Source organism: Cynocephalus volans, chromosome 17 (assembly GCF_027409185.1).
Source record: "Cynocephalus volans isolate mCynVol1 chromosome 17, mCynVol1.pri, whole genome shotgun sequence".
Lineage (NCBI taxonomy): Eukaryota > Metazoa > Chordata > Mammalia > Dermoptera > Cynocephalidae > Cynocephalus > Cynocephalus volans.
Window position 1 is genome coordinate 22,749,814 of NC_084476.1, and position 14,780 is coordinate 22,764,593.

Below are 14,780 nucleotides of genomic sequence, written 5' to 3' on the forward strand. Positions count from 1 at the left end.
TAGAGGCCTTAGAGAAGACTTGAGGTTTCCAAATGCATGAGAACAGAGAAGTGGGCAAGGTACCCTTCCCACAAAACTCAGTAATTCCCCTTGATGTATTTTACATATTGGGCTTTAGCAGAAGATGCCATTCAGAGAATGGTTCCAGTGCTAAAACCACGTTTGAAAACCACGCTCCTAAGGACATGCGCCTTGTATGTCCCATCCCAGCCAGCTCTCTCTCCCTGGCTTCCTGAAACACCTTCCCAGTGCTGGGCATGGTGGTCACCATGCAGGGGGCACTTCTGTCACCACCACGAGACCTGACAGCAGGCCACGCAGGAGCAGGAGAGGCCCAGGCCCTGGGTACAAATCCCGTTCTGCCACTTACCAACTGCGTGACCACCAGTAAGCCACCCCCATCTGGGACCTCTGTTTTCTCATCTGCAAGCCCATCTATCTGCCCTCGCCTGTAAGGTTATGAAGAGGATCAAATGGGAGTATATGTGGACACTGTTCTGGGACCCGGGGTTACCCAGTGAATGTTTGCTGAATGAAAAAACCTAGCAGGGAGGAGTTGAAGCAGTGAGTCACCCATGCCTCGACGAAATCAAAGGGAACAGCCACTCCCGTGTGCCCGAGCGAGGAGGCTGGGTTGACAAGCAGTGTTCCATCTGTCACGAGGGCTCTTGGGCCATGTCCAGAAGGAAGCCAGACAGACCTGAGCGTTCCTGCCAGGGTATGTGTGTCTGTGACACTGGATAACCTTGCTCGGGGTTCTGGGCTCCCTTCTTCCCACCTGTCCTGCACTCTGTCCAGCTTCCTTAGTCTGTAGGGTGGACACTTCTGGGATGGATGAAGTCCTTTGGCCAAAGTATTTTCTCTTCTGTGGGCAAAACTTAGGGTCTCCTAGCCCTTCAGAGTTAGGGGAGCCCTGAATCTCAAGTCCATTCCCTTCCCACCTCCTAGAAATCCAGAGACTCGTCTGCTCAAATTAACAGCTTCCCAGGGGACTTTGAATGCCTCTTGGAAGCCTCTTTGTCATGTGCTACCAAGAAGCTTCTGGATGCCCAGGGTCACCTAGCAGGCCCTACAGAAAGGCATGCAGGGTATTAGGCAAAAGGACATTCACCAAGGGCGTGTCTCTAGGCAAAATCTTTTGTCAGTTTTGTTGGTTCCACCCTGAGAAGAAGGCAGCTGGGAATGGCCTTGGGTTTGGTGTTGGAAAGGCTGAAAACGAGGAAAAAACTAAAGCACACCTGACCTTTCTAGACATCCCCCCTCCCTGCCTTTGTCACACATGGCCTCTGCCAGGATGGCTCACCGCAGAGTGTGGCAGCTTCACCACTGCCCACTCCCCCTCTTCCCTGAGCACTGGGATCCCTGGAAACCTACCTTTGCCCCATCGTGGGCCTTTCCTGGTGAGAGCCCCGGGTCCCCTTTCTGTCCCTGAAACAAAAATAATTCTGCTTTGGCCACCAGGTCATCTAGAGAGGATGTCTCCCCACAAACTCTGGTCAAAGCCCTGTTCCCCTGAAATGCCTTCCCACCCACCCCCACCCACACACACCTCCAGGAGTGTCTTCTCCAATTCCAACACTCCCCTGCTCTAACACCTTCCATAGCTCCCTACTGACTGCAGGATGACTAAGTCCAAACTCCTCCTTCCAGTGTCCCAAGTCTTCCGTAATCTGGCTCCAGCCATCCTGTCCAGACTTTGCTCTCCTTTCACTAGCCAAACCCACAGAGAGGGTCCCTCTGCTCCATCCCCAGACCACGGCCCATTCCTCAGTCATGCCCGGCACTGTCCTGTTGCCAGGCCCTTGCTCAGGCAGTCACCCCCACCTAGAAAACCACTCCCTAATCATCATTAGCCAAACCATAAACAATCTTCAAGATGTAGCTTGAATGCATACTGCCCCACCACCCTGTAGAGCTCTGGACCCACCATGCAAGTGACCAGTCTGCCTGTGCATGTTGCTAGGACTGTCTCCTGGCTTGTTCCCCTGGAGCTGTCAGAGAAATTCTGGGAGAGGCATCCAAGAGGCTCATGGATTCTTTTTGACTTTCCAGAATGCTGACATTCACCTCATTGCTCCCTAATTACCTGAGTCAATGCACTACCAGCCACTTACATCTGTGTACAGCCCTTCACAGTTTGCAATAGCCCTCACCTACTAGATTCCCAGGATAGGCTGATGAAGTGGGCAAGGGAAGCGTTATTACCTCCATAATACATTTGGAGAAACTGAGGCTAGGAGAAGGAAAGGGACTGTCCAAGCCCTAAGACAAGGCTCTAGCAGAGCTGAGGATAGAGCCCTGAATTTGCGACTCACAGATCTGTATTCTGGGATGTCCTCAGACCCAATGAGTTAGAATAGGCAGTAAATGGGGAAGAAACTGACAAGCAGCTGGTCCCCAGTCAGAAGCAAGAACCCTTTGTGCCTAGCACATGGAAGGGTCCCCGTCACAAAGATCCTGGCTCCTAAGAGCATGGGACTCAGGAAAAGGTCCCTCAGAGTTCACCAGCTGCATCTCTTATGGGGCTGAAAAGTGCTCTTGGCTGTGGTCCTTCTCATTTGGCCAAACCTGGTTAAATTACTCAGCCCTTTGGGAAGTCAGTCCACCCTGATGTCACCTTCTAAGAGCTCCTAATCCTTGTCCCCATCCCCACCCACACTCCCTCCCTGCCTCAGCTGGGCCCAGAGTCAGAAGTCCGGGGGTAAAGCTTAGACCTGCCACAGACTCACAGAGGGACTCTGAGAAAATCTCTTTGCCTCTCTGAGCCTCAGTTTCCTCACCTGTAAGATGGGGGCCACATGGAACTCACACACCTGCCAGCTTCCCAGGTCTCCAGGCAAGGAGCCAGTGGGATAATGGCCATGACACAGGGAGGGATGGTTTGGCCAATTTTAGTTAATTCCCATTTGGTTCTTTTCTTTATCAGAACTCAGACCCTCCAAATCCTGACTCTCCAGAAATCACTGCATTGCAAACTGCAAAGAGCCTCCAAGAAGAAAGGGCAAACCTTTTGCTGCTCACCTACTATGCGCGGATACTTTGCACCAGCTCCTCTAGTCCTCATGAGACCCTCTTGCTCCAGCAAAGAACAAAGACTGGGCTTCAGAGAAGCTAAGTCCCAGCCCAGCCTGACCTGGGAGGTAAGAGGTAGAAGCCAACTAGGTCCCCAGGCAGCTCTGACTTCAAAGCCCCCATTTGCAAATGTGAAGCCTGGGGGCTTTTCCCTCACTCCCTCCCACCCGCCTGCCCCCAGATGCGCCAGGCTGAAGGCCAGCCCTTCCTTGCTAGGGCCCCAGGACTCCAACCCTGTCTACCTCGGTCCCCGCAGGTCACTTCTGCAGAGCCTCACCTCTGGTATCTACCTTGCACTGTAGCTGCCCCTCACGGTACTCCCCACCCTCAGCTGTTCACGCGCCCAGCACAATTCCTTTTATGTCCATGGTGCAAGGCCAGGCCCAGGACTACTGAGGATTCCAATGGCCAAAAAAGGACAGCAGCTACTCCTCACCACATGCTTGCCCACCTCAGTCTGCAGCTGATAGAGGAGTTGGACTTGAAAAGCTTTCAGGGGTGGGTCTTTGTCTATCCTGCTCTGTCATTTTACAAAAAAGGGAAACTGAGACCCAAAGAGATGACAGACTTGCTCCCTTGCACAAGTCCTTACCTGGGGCATTTTAGTTATTTATGGATTTCTCTATGCATTCTGAGCAGCAGCAAAGAGCTTGGGATGTAATCCCCACCCAAGTACAACACCAATAAATACAGATATCTATTGAACATCTACTACAAGCCAGGTCTTATGATGAACATAGGGGACACCAGGGTGGAGAACAAGACATACCTCACATCCAGAGGGTGGAGAGAGAAACCAGAAAGCCTGGTAATGATAAGTACTAGCGTTCATGTGTGCTCTTCTAAGCCCTGGACTCATATTAGCCCATTTAATCCTCCAAATCTCTGAGGTAGCAATGATCACTACCCCCATTTTACAGAAGAGGATAGATACTAAGGCACAATGACAATAACTCACTTGTTCGAGGTCATGCAACTAGTAAGTGGGATTTAAACTAAGGCAGTCTGGTTCCAGCCTCCATGCACTTCACATTTCAATACACTGCAGAAGAAAGACTACAATCCAGTGATAAGTGGAAGACAGGAGGAAGTTGGGGAGAAATTCAACAAGACTGGGGGTAAATCTTTGAAGGGAACTACAGCTAAACTGAGGCTGGAGGAAGACAAGGAGCAGCCAGATGAAGTTACAGCTCAAGGGATGCTCAAGGTTCCCCTGGTCAGGTGAAGTTATGACTTCTGGGATGAAGAAGACTATATATTTTCCAAGACGGATTCCTGCAAATTCTCCAGTGAGAGATATGCAGAATACATGAAGTCTAATGAACCATTTACACCTTGGTGAAGACAGGAAACCAGTCACTGGAGCCAGCTCTCCAGCCAAGGAGCCTGTGTGACCTCAAGCAAGACACTTTTCCTCTCTGCATGGGGAATGATGGACTCCATCTGGACTAGTTAACAGAGTTGTACAGAACTAGAAGACAGATGGGAAGGAATATTTTTAACCTAAGTACTAAGAACATAGCAAGAATGGGAACTATGTTGAGTTCCTTTTCCTGCAGGAGTGGTTGAGAGGTGAAGTGAACAGAAAGGGCTCTGGGTATCTCAGGCACAGAAAGGAGCTGAGACAAAGGAGGAGTAAGTCATGACGGACTGGGAAATTCTGGGCTGGAAGACTCTTATATAAATCATCTCTGATCTCAAGTACCTAGCACGGGCCTAATCCAGAGGAGGCATCCTAAAACATTTCACAAATGAGCAAATGAGTGAATAGAGTCTCAAGAGACAATGCAAGGCTGGGATTGGGTCAGATCTGGCCTTAGCTCTGGAACTTCTTCTGAAAATTCACTGGGCCTTTCACTATCACTACTAATATTTCATGTGCTTAGAAGTTCTGGCCAATGCAATAAGGCAGGAAAAACAAATAAGAACTACTAACCTTTGAGGAAAACTAAAGAAAAGGATGTCCTTCTTTGCAAACAATATGAGTGTCTATCTAGAAAATCTAGAAGAACTAACTAAAATACTACTAGAACTAATACAATAATTCAGTAAGAAGGATGGTTAAAAATCAGTACTCTTCCTCAGTAGCTGAGAGCCAGCTGGAAAATATAATGGAGAAGAATATTCCATTCATAACAGCAACAAAAATATAAAATTTCAAAGTATGAACTTAAGAAATGTGCACAGCTTATGCAACAAAAGCTATATAAGTTTACTAAGAGATTTTTTTTTAAAATTCAAGCAAATGGGAAGATGTGCCATGTTTGTAGATAGGAAAACTTAATATTTTAAAGATGTTAATTCTTCCCAAATTAATATACACATTTAATACCATTCGAGTAAAATCACAAGAAGATTATTTTAAGGAAATTGTTTAGATGTGCATAAAGTTCATCTGCCAGAATAAATAGCCAGAAACATATTAAAAGAAGGGAGGGGAGACACACAGTATAAAGATAGTAAATGTCATATAAAATAGTATTTTACTAGCATAAAAGTATACAAACAGAGCAACAAACATAATAGAATGGCCTGAAATAGACCCTGCTTTATCTAATAATCAATTGAGGAAGGTTATTTAATGAATGGGGAATTATTGGGAGTAAAATAATGTTACAGCTCTACTTCATATCTCCCCAACCCTGGGTAAGATTAATTCCAGATGGTTTAAAATTTTTAGGAATACAAATGATATTATGAAATGACTAGGAATATAAGTGAATACCTATCTGATCTTAAGATGAGGAAGAAATTTGTAAGTATAAAAGCAAAGTAAATAACCATAAACTTTATATATCACTAGGGCCCCCTTCAAATTACCTGACCTTATAAGTTCCTAATAAGTGTTAGCAATTATTGTTACTTAAAAAAAAAAAAGATAACACATCCATTTGTGAAAATCATCATGAGTACTCTTACTAGGCAAACAACCAACTGGAAAATATTGGTAAGATGGGTGAAGTCTTAATAACTTTAGTACATAAATATAAATACTTTTTACAAATCAAATACAAATGACAACATACCAACCCCCAAAATAGATTAATTCATAAATGGTGAAATACAAATGTAAAACAGATGTAAGACAAACACTCATCTCATAGATGATCAATGAAGTGAAAACAATCATAAGTTTCTTCTTCTTTTAATATGCTTCTCTAATGCTAGCAGCAGCACGAATTGGTTCAAACTTTCTGGAAGACAATTGCTAATAAAATAATTGCTCAACACTCATATAGCTCTTATGTGCAAGGCATGTTATAAATTATTCATGTTTATGTATACATGCATATATATGTACATACATATATATCTTTATGCATATATATATGCATATATAAACACATACACACACACACACACAGCTTAATCCTCAGAACAATCCTATAAGATATGAACTATTGTTATCCCATCTTACAGAAGTGGAAACTGAGGCCCTTGGAGTTTAAGAAATTTGCCCAAAGTCATACACCTAGCAAGTGGTGGAGCCAGGATTCAAACTCAGGCACACTGGCTCTTAAGTCCATGCTGTCAATTCTATTTATATAAATTTATTATGAAACCATTAGAGATATTCCAACATTTACATACAACAATGTTCTTCCAGCTATTACTTGGATATTAGTAAATGGAACTGTTTTTTTTTTTAAAAAAAGGAAATAGGTTATATAAAGTATGGAATGCCATGCAGCCCTAAAACATGTGGTGGAAGCAAAGTTAGTAAGAGGAAAATATCACAGGAAAGGTTAAGGAGGAAGGCCAGATACCAGCCACAGTGATGTGAGGACCACTCACACACAACAGAACACGGGGAGGACCAGAGAGCCATGGGGCTGGAGGCCAAATTGCCTTGGGGCTAAATGAGGGTCTTGATGCTGGCTCTGCCACTTACTAGACATGTGACCCTGGGCAAGTCACTTAGCCACTTTGGACCTTTGTTTCCTCATCTGTAAAATGGGGGTGATAATATCTGCTCTGAAAAACACACAAAGCTCCTGGCTGGTACCTAACCCCCAGGCTGCTCAAAATGCTCTCAGTGCTTAGCACTGGGCAGGGCCACTGCAGGTGGCTTACTTTCTTCTTGATAACTTCTGTACTTTTCCACATTTTCCCTAATAAGTACGCCCTACCTCAGTCATCAGAGGAAGGAGAAAGGTAGGCTGGGGCCCAAGGCCTGAGAACCCTATAGGGCTGTCTCCACCCAGATTCCCACCAGCTCTGCCAGCAGCCACCTAGGTCATGAGTCTGTCCCCTCGAGACTGCTTGTTCTCCCCCAGTTTTCAAGGGCCCATGGTAATCATGGCTAATTCACTGAAGACCAGGCCAACTGGGCCAGACCAAGGACAGGGCGGCCAGCTGCCCAAGAGTAGGACCAGGTACTGCATTGCCCTGTGCAGGGAGCTCCAGCTTCCCCGCCTGGCTGGAGCCCCGCCCTCCTCTGGCCCAGAGCTCCTCACCTGCACCACAGCCCTGCATGCCACCTGACTTCCACATGGTCCGACATCAGCACCCCACCAGGGCAGCTCCAAGCCTCCCCACCGGCCACCGGCCAAGACCTGCTTCTCAAGCAGCCTAAGTGGCCTTTGCAAACCTCATCTGATCATGTCACCTCCGCTGAAATCCTTTTCCTGCCTCCTTGCTGCTCCTTGGATAAAGTCCAAAAATCTCACCACTGCCTACCAGGCCTGCTGCCCTCTGAGACTTCTCCTGCCCCTTCGCCTAGTTGCCCGCCAGGCCTTGGCTCAACCTTCCCGCCCTCTGGGAAAGTGTCCCTTACCGCCCAGACCAGATCAATCCCCATTTTGTGGGGTGTCTGAGCCCCTGGGCCTCTCACAGGGAGCCCTAGATCCTAATCACAGCGTAACTACACTCTACATTTATCAGTATAATTGGCTTGTTTTCCTTTCTCGCTCACCTCTGCACTCCACAAGGGTAGGGACCGTGCCTGTCTGGGGCCCTTATCTGCCTGTGCCCCTTGCAGCCCCAGTGCCTTGCAGGTGCGACAGCTGACCTTTCTGTAGCGCTCCCCACTGGCCAGCCCTGTTCAACACTCAGACACAGAGCAACTCAGTTACTCCCCATGACAACCCGAGGAGGCAGCTGCTCTTATTACTATGTTCTCCAGATGAGGAAACAGAGGCACGGGAAGATCAAAGTTTGCCCACAGTCACAGAATGAGGAGATAACAGAGCCAGGGTTTGAACTTGGGCCATCAGCCTCCAGAGTCTGTGTTCTTAACCATTGTGCTTTCCTGAAGCAACAACTATGTGCCAATTGGATAAATGATTCAACCCAGTGACTCAACCCTGAGCCTCTGAGGTCAGCCAGCACTGATCTCCCAGGGTTCTGGCTTCTCCGCCTCACTCTCAGAGTCTTGGTCTTGACTCTGGGCAGGAGCTGATGAGCCCTCTTCTTGCCAGATTTGAACATGGAATCTATGGGTATGTGGTACCTGGGCAATGCTTTGGGCTCTGGAGTGGGCAGGTGGGGGAAGCCTGACTCTGCCCTGTACCAGCTGTGGAACACTGACCAGGCTCCTCCCAGCAGGCAAACTCAAGAATCCAAAATACAGCCCTGCCACTGCCGAGCAAGTGACCTGGGAAAGTCATCTTGGCCTTTTGGACTTTCACTCCTTTGAACCTCTGCTCTTTCTCCCTTTCTTGATCTTCCTCAATCCACCTGTCTCTCCCACCCTTGAGTCTGACAGAGAGATCTTTATCTTACAGGGCCATGAGCTCCTGAGGGATTGGGAATGTGCAGAAGGAAGGAGCACAGTGGCCAATCCATATGACAGGCAGGCTCCACGCCACTAGGGCAGGCTCCGTGTCACCAGGGAAAGCTGCCTGTTTGGCTGATTTCTCTGTCAGCAGCCCATAGTAGGGTTCAATACGTGTTTGTTGGCTGAAGGAGGATGAATGAATGGGTGGCCCCAGAGGCAACCCTGGAAGACGACATCAAGCTGAAAGAGGGAGGGGCTGCTCTCCCTGGTTCTGCTGACACTTCCTAGACAGTGTCTTCATCTGCCCAGGCCTCAGTTTCCCCTTCTGTAAATGGGTGCATTATCTCCACTCATGTCCTTGGTCTTCATTGGGGATCACATGAGACAAGCCCGGTAAAGTGCACGCACCATGCCTAGCACAAGGAAGAGTTCAATATATGGTAGTTATCATCATCAGTGTTTGCCTTGTTAAAACCCAGAGCACCTCCAGGCAGCTGCTGAGCTGGACACCTGAGGCTTCCACTGCCTGCTTTCCAAGGAGGGACCCCAGCCCAGCCCTGGCTGTAGAGTCACAGACCTATAGGGGCTCAGGCTGGTGTTCCTGCAGCTCCGTGCAAAGTGCCATAAATTTATATATCCAGGGCCACCTATGTGTGACCTTTGTCCACAACTCCCAGACAAACTGATGGACCAGAAGGAGCCCCAGTCCATGAGTTAGGAGAGCCGGGCTTTTTCAGGAGGCTGGTCAGCCCCTCACTCTGTGTGGCCTGGGACCAGTCAGTTAATGGCTTTCCTTGAGCCATTTGACCTTTGCACTTAGGTTAGCAAAAATGACCTTGGACCTGGGCCAACCAAAACCCAGGGGAGCACTTCACCTGGTCACCCCACAGATAGGCTGGGAGGCCTCCAAACCAGGAGCCCCTTGGCTCTTCCCGGCCCGCCCACAGTCCTTCCGCACGGTGGCTGTTCTCTGAGCTTCCATGGCTCCTCTCAGCGCTCTGAGCTCCTCACTGCATACACCACCCCCAACAACCTTGCCCTCTGCCCACGCTCCAGCAGCAGACCAAGGGGCTCAGCAGCTGGAGTTTCCCTATCATCAGAGCACCAGCCACTAAGGTCTCATTAAACATAAACTCAAAGAAAGCTCCCCGGGGGGCGGTGGCATATCTGTGCCGGCCATTCCCCCACCCTCTATTTCCCACCCCCAGGCTCTGTCTCCAGCTCGAAGTGCTCGAGTTTCAGACTCTTTCCATGAATGATCTCCACCTGGCTAAGCTACAGGTTCCCAAATGCAACATCATCTTATTCTTTCTCCTCGGTTCCCAGTTCAGCCACCAAGGCTAACACCAGAGAGTCGCCACCTCTCACCTTGCACCATCACCATCCTCTCTACCCCAACTTCCTCCCACAAACTGAACTGGCCCAGGCTAGCCTCCCCTCTCCCCTGTATCACCCCTGGTCTCCTTGCTGTGCCTGGGGTCCCCACCCCCACTCCATCCTCCCCACAGCATCCAGTGATCTTTCTAAAACACCACCTGTCCACGTCCCTCCCCAGCTCAAAAACTGACATGCCTCCCTAGATGTGTCTCACAACCCAGCAAACCTTATGTCGGACATTCAGACCCTCCCTATTTAGCAACAAATTATTTTCCTGCCTACCCCCCTTTGAGGGCTCTAGGTTCTGGCTGCCCTTCTCCTGACAATCTCTCCCAACCAGAAGCTAAATTCATGACCCCTCACTGTGTCTCCAACCCCAGTACAGGGCCTAGCACTGGCAAGAGCTGAAGGGGGCCTCTGGCTGGATGGGAATCCTCCACAGTGACCCTGAAGCCCTGCCCCCAGGAACCCCTAGGAAGCACCCCAAACGTAGCCCCAGGCCCAGCACCCACTCCACAGCCTTATCTTCAGATCACACAGCAAGTACTCACTTTGGCTCCAGGGGGGCCTGGGAGGCCTGGATTTCCATAAGGCCCAGGAGGACCCTGAAAGAGAAAACAAAAGGGTGATAGAAAATCAGGGCCATCCCACTTCTGACAGCAATGCCTGGCACCTTCCTCCCATCCACTGGATTAAAATCTTCTCCCTAAGCCAAGTCTTAGCAACAGAGTCAGGCTACGCAGCCTGCTTTCAAGAGGGTCCCCTCGATGCCTGGCCCTGGATGAAGCACTTTGCATGTGTTATCTCACGTTACCATATTAAATTATGAAGTAGCTGCTATCACTACTCCTGTTTTGAAGATGAGGATGCTGATGCTCATGGAGGTTTAAAACTGTCTCAGCTGCTAAGGGGCAGAGCTGGACCTTGATCTCAGACATGTCTGACCTCAGAGTACAAGCCCCTAACCCCTGAATTTTAGCATCTCTCCACACCCCCTCAGCCTGGCCCCATCAGCCCTTCCCAGCATCCTCAGGCTCAAACCACATTCAGCTATTCGCTTCTCTCCAGTAAGTCTGGAACTTCCTCTCCTCATCAATTTTGCCCATGTTGTTCCCATCATCTGGTGTGTCTTTCCCGTCCATCCCTTCCAGCTGAAATCTGACCCATCCTTCAACGCCTGGTTCAAATGCCACCTCCTCCAGGGAGCCTTCTAGGACTTCTCCAGCCTAAACTGGCCTCTCTGCCCTTTGGACTCCAACTAGGATTTTGTATGAGCCTTTAGAGTTGAAAGCACAATAAAGGGTGCACTTGACCTCTCTGGGCAAAGGTGCACCCCTCCTGTGGCTACAACACATAGTAAGAGCTTTCCTACAAGCTCCAAGCCTGCAAGGTCTTCCAGAGACTGTGGAGCAGCTGGGAAGTCTGGATCCAGAATGTCCAAGAGTCTCGGTCAAGGTCACACAGCAGAGCTGTGGCCAAACAAAATCGGGGTCCCAAGCCTGTTGGCTTCAAACCCAGAGTTTATTCATGAGCTGGATTTTCCCAGGCCATAGCTGAGTTCTGTTATGTCCACTTTCTCCAGCAAGGGACCTGAGCTAGCATCTTCCGGCCCAGTAATATAAATATAGCTCTAAGAGTTGGGTAATACCCGAGGGTCTTTGTCCAGCAGGAACAATCTGGTGCATTGGGGGTGGGGAGAGGGACCTTGAAGGACCCACTGGTCCCTCCCTCCCCACTGTCCCCTTCCCTGCCCCTCTTGACTCATCTGGCTAACTGTGCATGAACTTACTTCCTCCCTCTCTGAGGCCAGCTTCCCAGCTGCAGCCTGTCACATTCCGACCAAGGCACCTCCCTCCTCCTCAATGCCTGAACTGGGACCCTCCCCTTCTCTGAATGCATCAGGAAGGAGCAGTGTCCACAGTGCGCTCAGCCTGAGGAATTTATAAGTGCCACGTGTGACCTCTTCTCTAAAATAATCAGCCCCCCTACTCCCTTCCAACAGTTGGCCAAATGCCGTCTCCTGGAGTACAAATGGAAACTGCAAGTGTCAAGACCTGGTCCCAGTTTTGAGCCTCACTCTGCACCCTCCTGCCTCAGTCTCCTTATCTCTCCTATGAATGACTGGGACCCAGTGATCTCTAAGGAATCTGGAAAACCTCACATGTCCACCCCAGTCCAGGCTCCAGGGGTCTCACCACAGGGCTCAGCTGGAATTGGGAAAGGTTGGGTGGGGGTGTTGGAGGAGAGGTCCCTGACACACAGCTTCCCCAAAACCAGGCATAGGCTGTGCAAGGTCAAGGGTGGCTGCCTCTCCCCAGTTGTGCCCCCAGCTGCCCCACAGATGGTGGGCCAGAGCACTCTGCTACCCCATCTGCAGCTTGTGAAGGTGGGGGCTTCCTGCTTCCCTGCCCCCACATCCCCACCCCTTTCCAGCCACTGCCTTGCAGAGAAACGAGTCACATAGTTGACTGGGAGCCAAGCAGACTGATTCTATAAATGCTGCAGCCCAGAAGACCAGGTTGGGGGAGGGCTCAGGGATTCCCTAACATCCCTCCATGGGCTAGGGGAGTATGTGGAGGTGGGAAGGGGCATGCACAGACCTTTGGGTAACCTCAGATAAGACTCTGCCCCTCCCTGAGCCCCAGAGCCACCATCTGTGTAGAGAGAAGATGGGATTGTTGAATTCAGCATCCTATTATCTTTGGAATTTTATAATCTATGGAATTTCCAGTCTAGAAACAAAATGATGGGGGGTGGGGCAGGCAGAGAGCCTGAGAAGGATGTCGGGAGAGTCATTCATTCCCCCGAAGCTGGGACATGCCTTACCATGATCCCAGGCTTTATAGATGGGGAAACTGAGGCCTGGAGAAGGGAAGGGATTTGCCTAAGATCATGCAGCTTCTTGATGGCAATGTTCTTGACTTCCAGACTAAAATTCTTCACCAACCATCTGCCCAGCACCTCCTGCACACAGGTCACTGTGAGGCATCGTGGAAGAGAGAGGTAAACAAGGCCTGTCTCCAGCCCAGAGGAGCTCAGTTGAGTAGACGGAAAAATTAGCACTATCGATGGTTAAGATCATAGGCTGAATTCAGTGCTGGCCCTGGCATTAGTCTATTTGACTTTATCCAAAGTAACTGAATCTTGGGTCAGCCCGTGGCTCACTCGGGAGAGTGCGATGCTGATAACACCAAGGCCACGGGTTCAGATCCCATATAAGGATGGCCGGTTAGCTCACTGGCTGAGCGTGGTACTGACAACACCAAGCCAAGGGTTAAGATCCCCTTACGGGTCATCTTTAAAAAAAAAAAAAAAAGTAACTGAACCTTTGTGAGCCTCAGTTTCCTCACCTGTAAAATGGGGATAATGTTGGAACATATTTCTCAGGATGGCTGGGAAAGCAGAATGAGATCACGTACATAGAGCTCAGCAGAGTTCAGGGGTCAATAAGAGCTTTTAAAAAGTGACCCATGCCACCCAGAGAGGGCAGATGAACTGCTGTAAGAGCTCTGAGAAGGGTGGCCATCAGAAATGAAGGTGGCATTTGGAGGAGAAATTTGCAAAGGAGAGCCTGCCTGGTAGAGGGGACAGCCAGGGCAAAGGTGCAGAGGCTGGGGGGCTCAGGAAGAGTTTGGGAGATTGCCTGCACCTGGAATGACAGGTCGAAGGGCCTCATCCTGAACCAGGCTACAAGCTCCCATGGGCTAGCAGTGTCCATGGCACCTATGTGGGTACCCAGCTCTGGGCATGTGCTTCATGGAGGCTCCGAAGCCAGGAGGAAATGCCACTTCAAATAACAGATTCCAGAGCCCTGGGCCCAGGGAGCACAGGGCCAGGTCTGGAGGGAACTAGGGCTCGAGTAATTGCATAACCAGAACCATCCGCTGGGCTCAGAGCTAAAAATATGCCCCAGGCTATCTCTGCCAGCACCTCACCAGGCACCCAGCGTGGGAAAGGCTGATTCAGCCTGGGCACAGATGCCGGGTGCCATTGGTCCCAGCCCTCTTGGAAAAGAGGCAGATTTCCCTCTAAGAGGACCCCCAAGGGTCCCAGCATGTGATTACGAGCCTGAGTTCCAGTCCTTACTTTGCCACTGCCTTCTCGGTTTCCTCATCCCTAAAATGAGAATGATCATACTGGCTTATGGGGGCTCAGGATGGGGGCGGGGGTCCAACAAGGCCACGTAAAGTGCATGCCAGGCACACCATGTAGAAGCTGGCATCACTCCGAGGCTTGGGTTGGCTCGCTTCAGCCACTGCAGCCCTGCCAAGCCATCCTCCGGCCTCTGGTTGAACCTCCAGCATGGGGAGCTCACCCCCTCCCTGGCATGGCCTATCCAGTTGCCTGTGTCAGCATCCCCACCCCAGAATGGCCCTGCAGAAATGGGAAGAGGGGTGCATGGCTCACATCCTCCTAAGTCAGTTTTTTTCCTGGATGAACACTGAAGCCCATTAGCTCAGAGGATGTGGTCTTCAGGAGCTCCTTCTCCAGCTCGGGCTACAAAAGGTGATACCCACAATGCATGGACAACTGAGACCCTGCAAGAGGTCATTACTGTCCCATGCCATGTCTGTCCACACAGCACTACCAAGAGTCTGAAGTGGAAATGAAC

The 14,780-nt window shown here is 49.8% G+C and overlaps 1 protein-coding gene across 1 annotated transcript in view; it reads right to left on the bottom strand.

Annotated features, from left to right (window-relative positions):
* Nucleotides 1-14,780, bottom strand: part of COL27A1 (collagen type XXVII alpha 1 chain) — a 148,223-nt gene that overhangs the window by 113,363 nt on the left and 20,080 nt on the right. The window contains exons 5-6 of the mRNA XM_063081986.1: nucleotides 10,720-10,773; nucleotides 1,375-1,428 (exon numbers count right to left, since the gene is read on the bottom strand). Of these exons, the coding sequence (XP_062938056.1) occupies nucleotides 1,375-1,428; nucleotides 10,720-10,773 (108 nt within the window). The remainder of the gene's footprint in view (nucleotides 1-1,374; nucleotides 1,429-10,719; nucleotides 10,774-14,780) is intronic.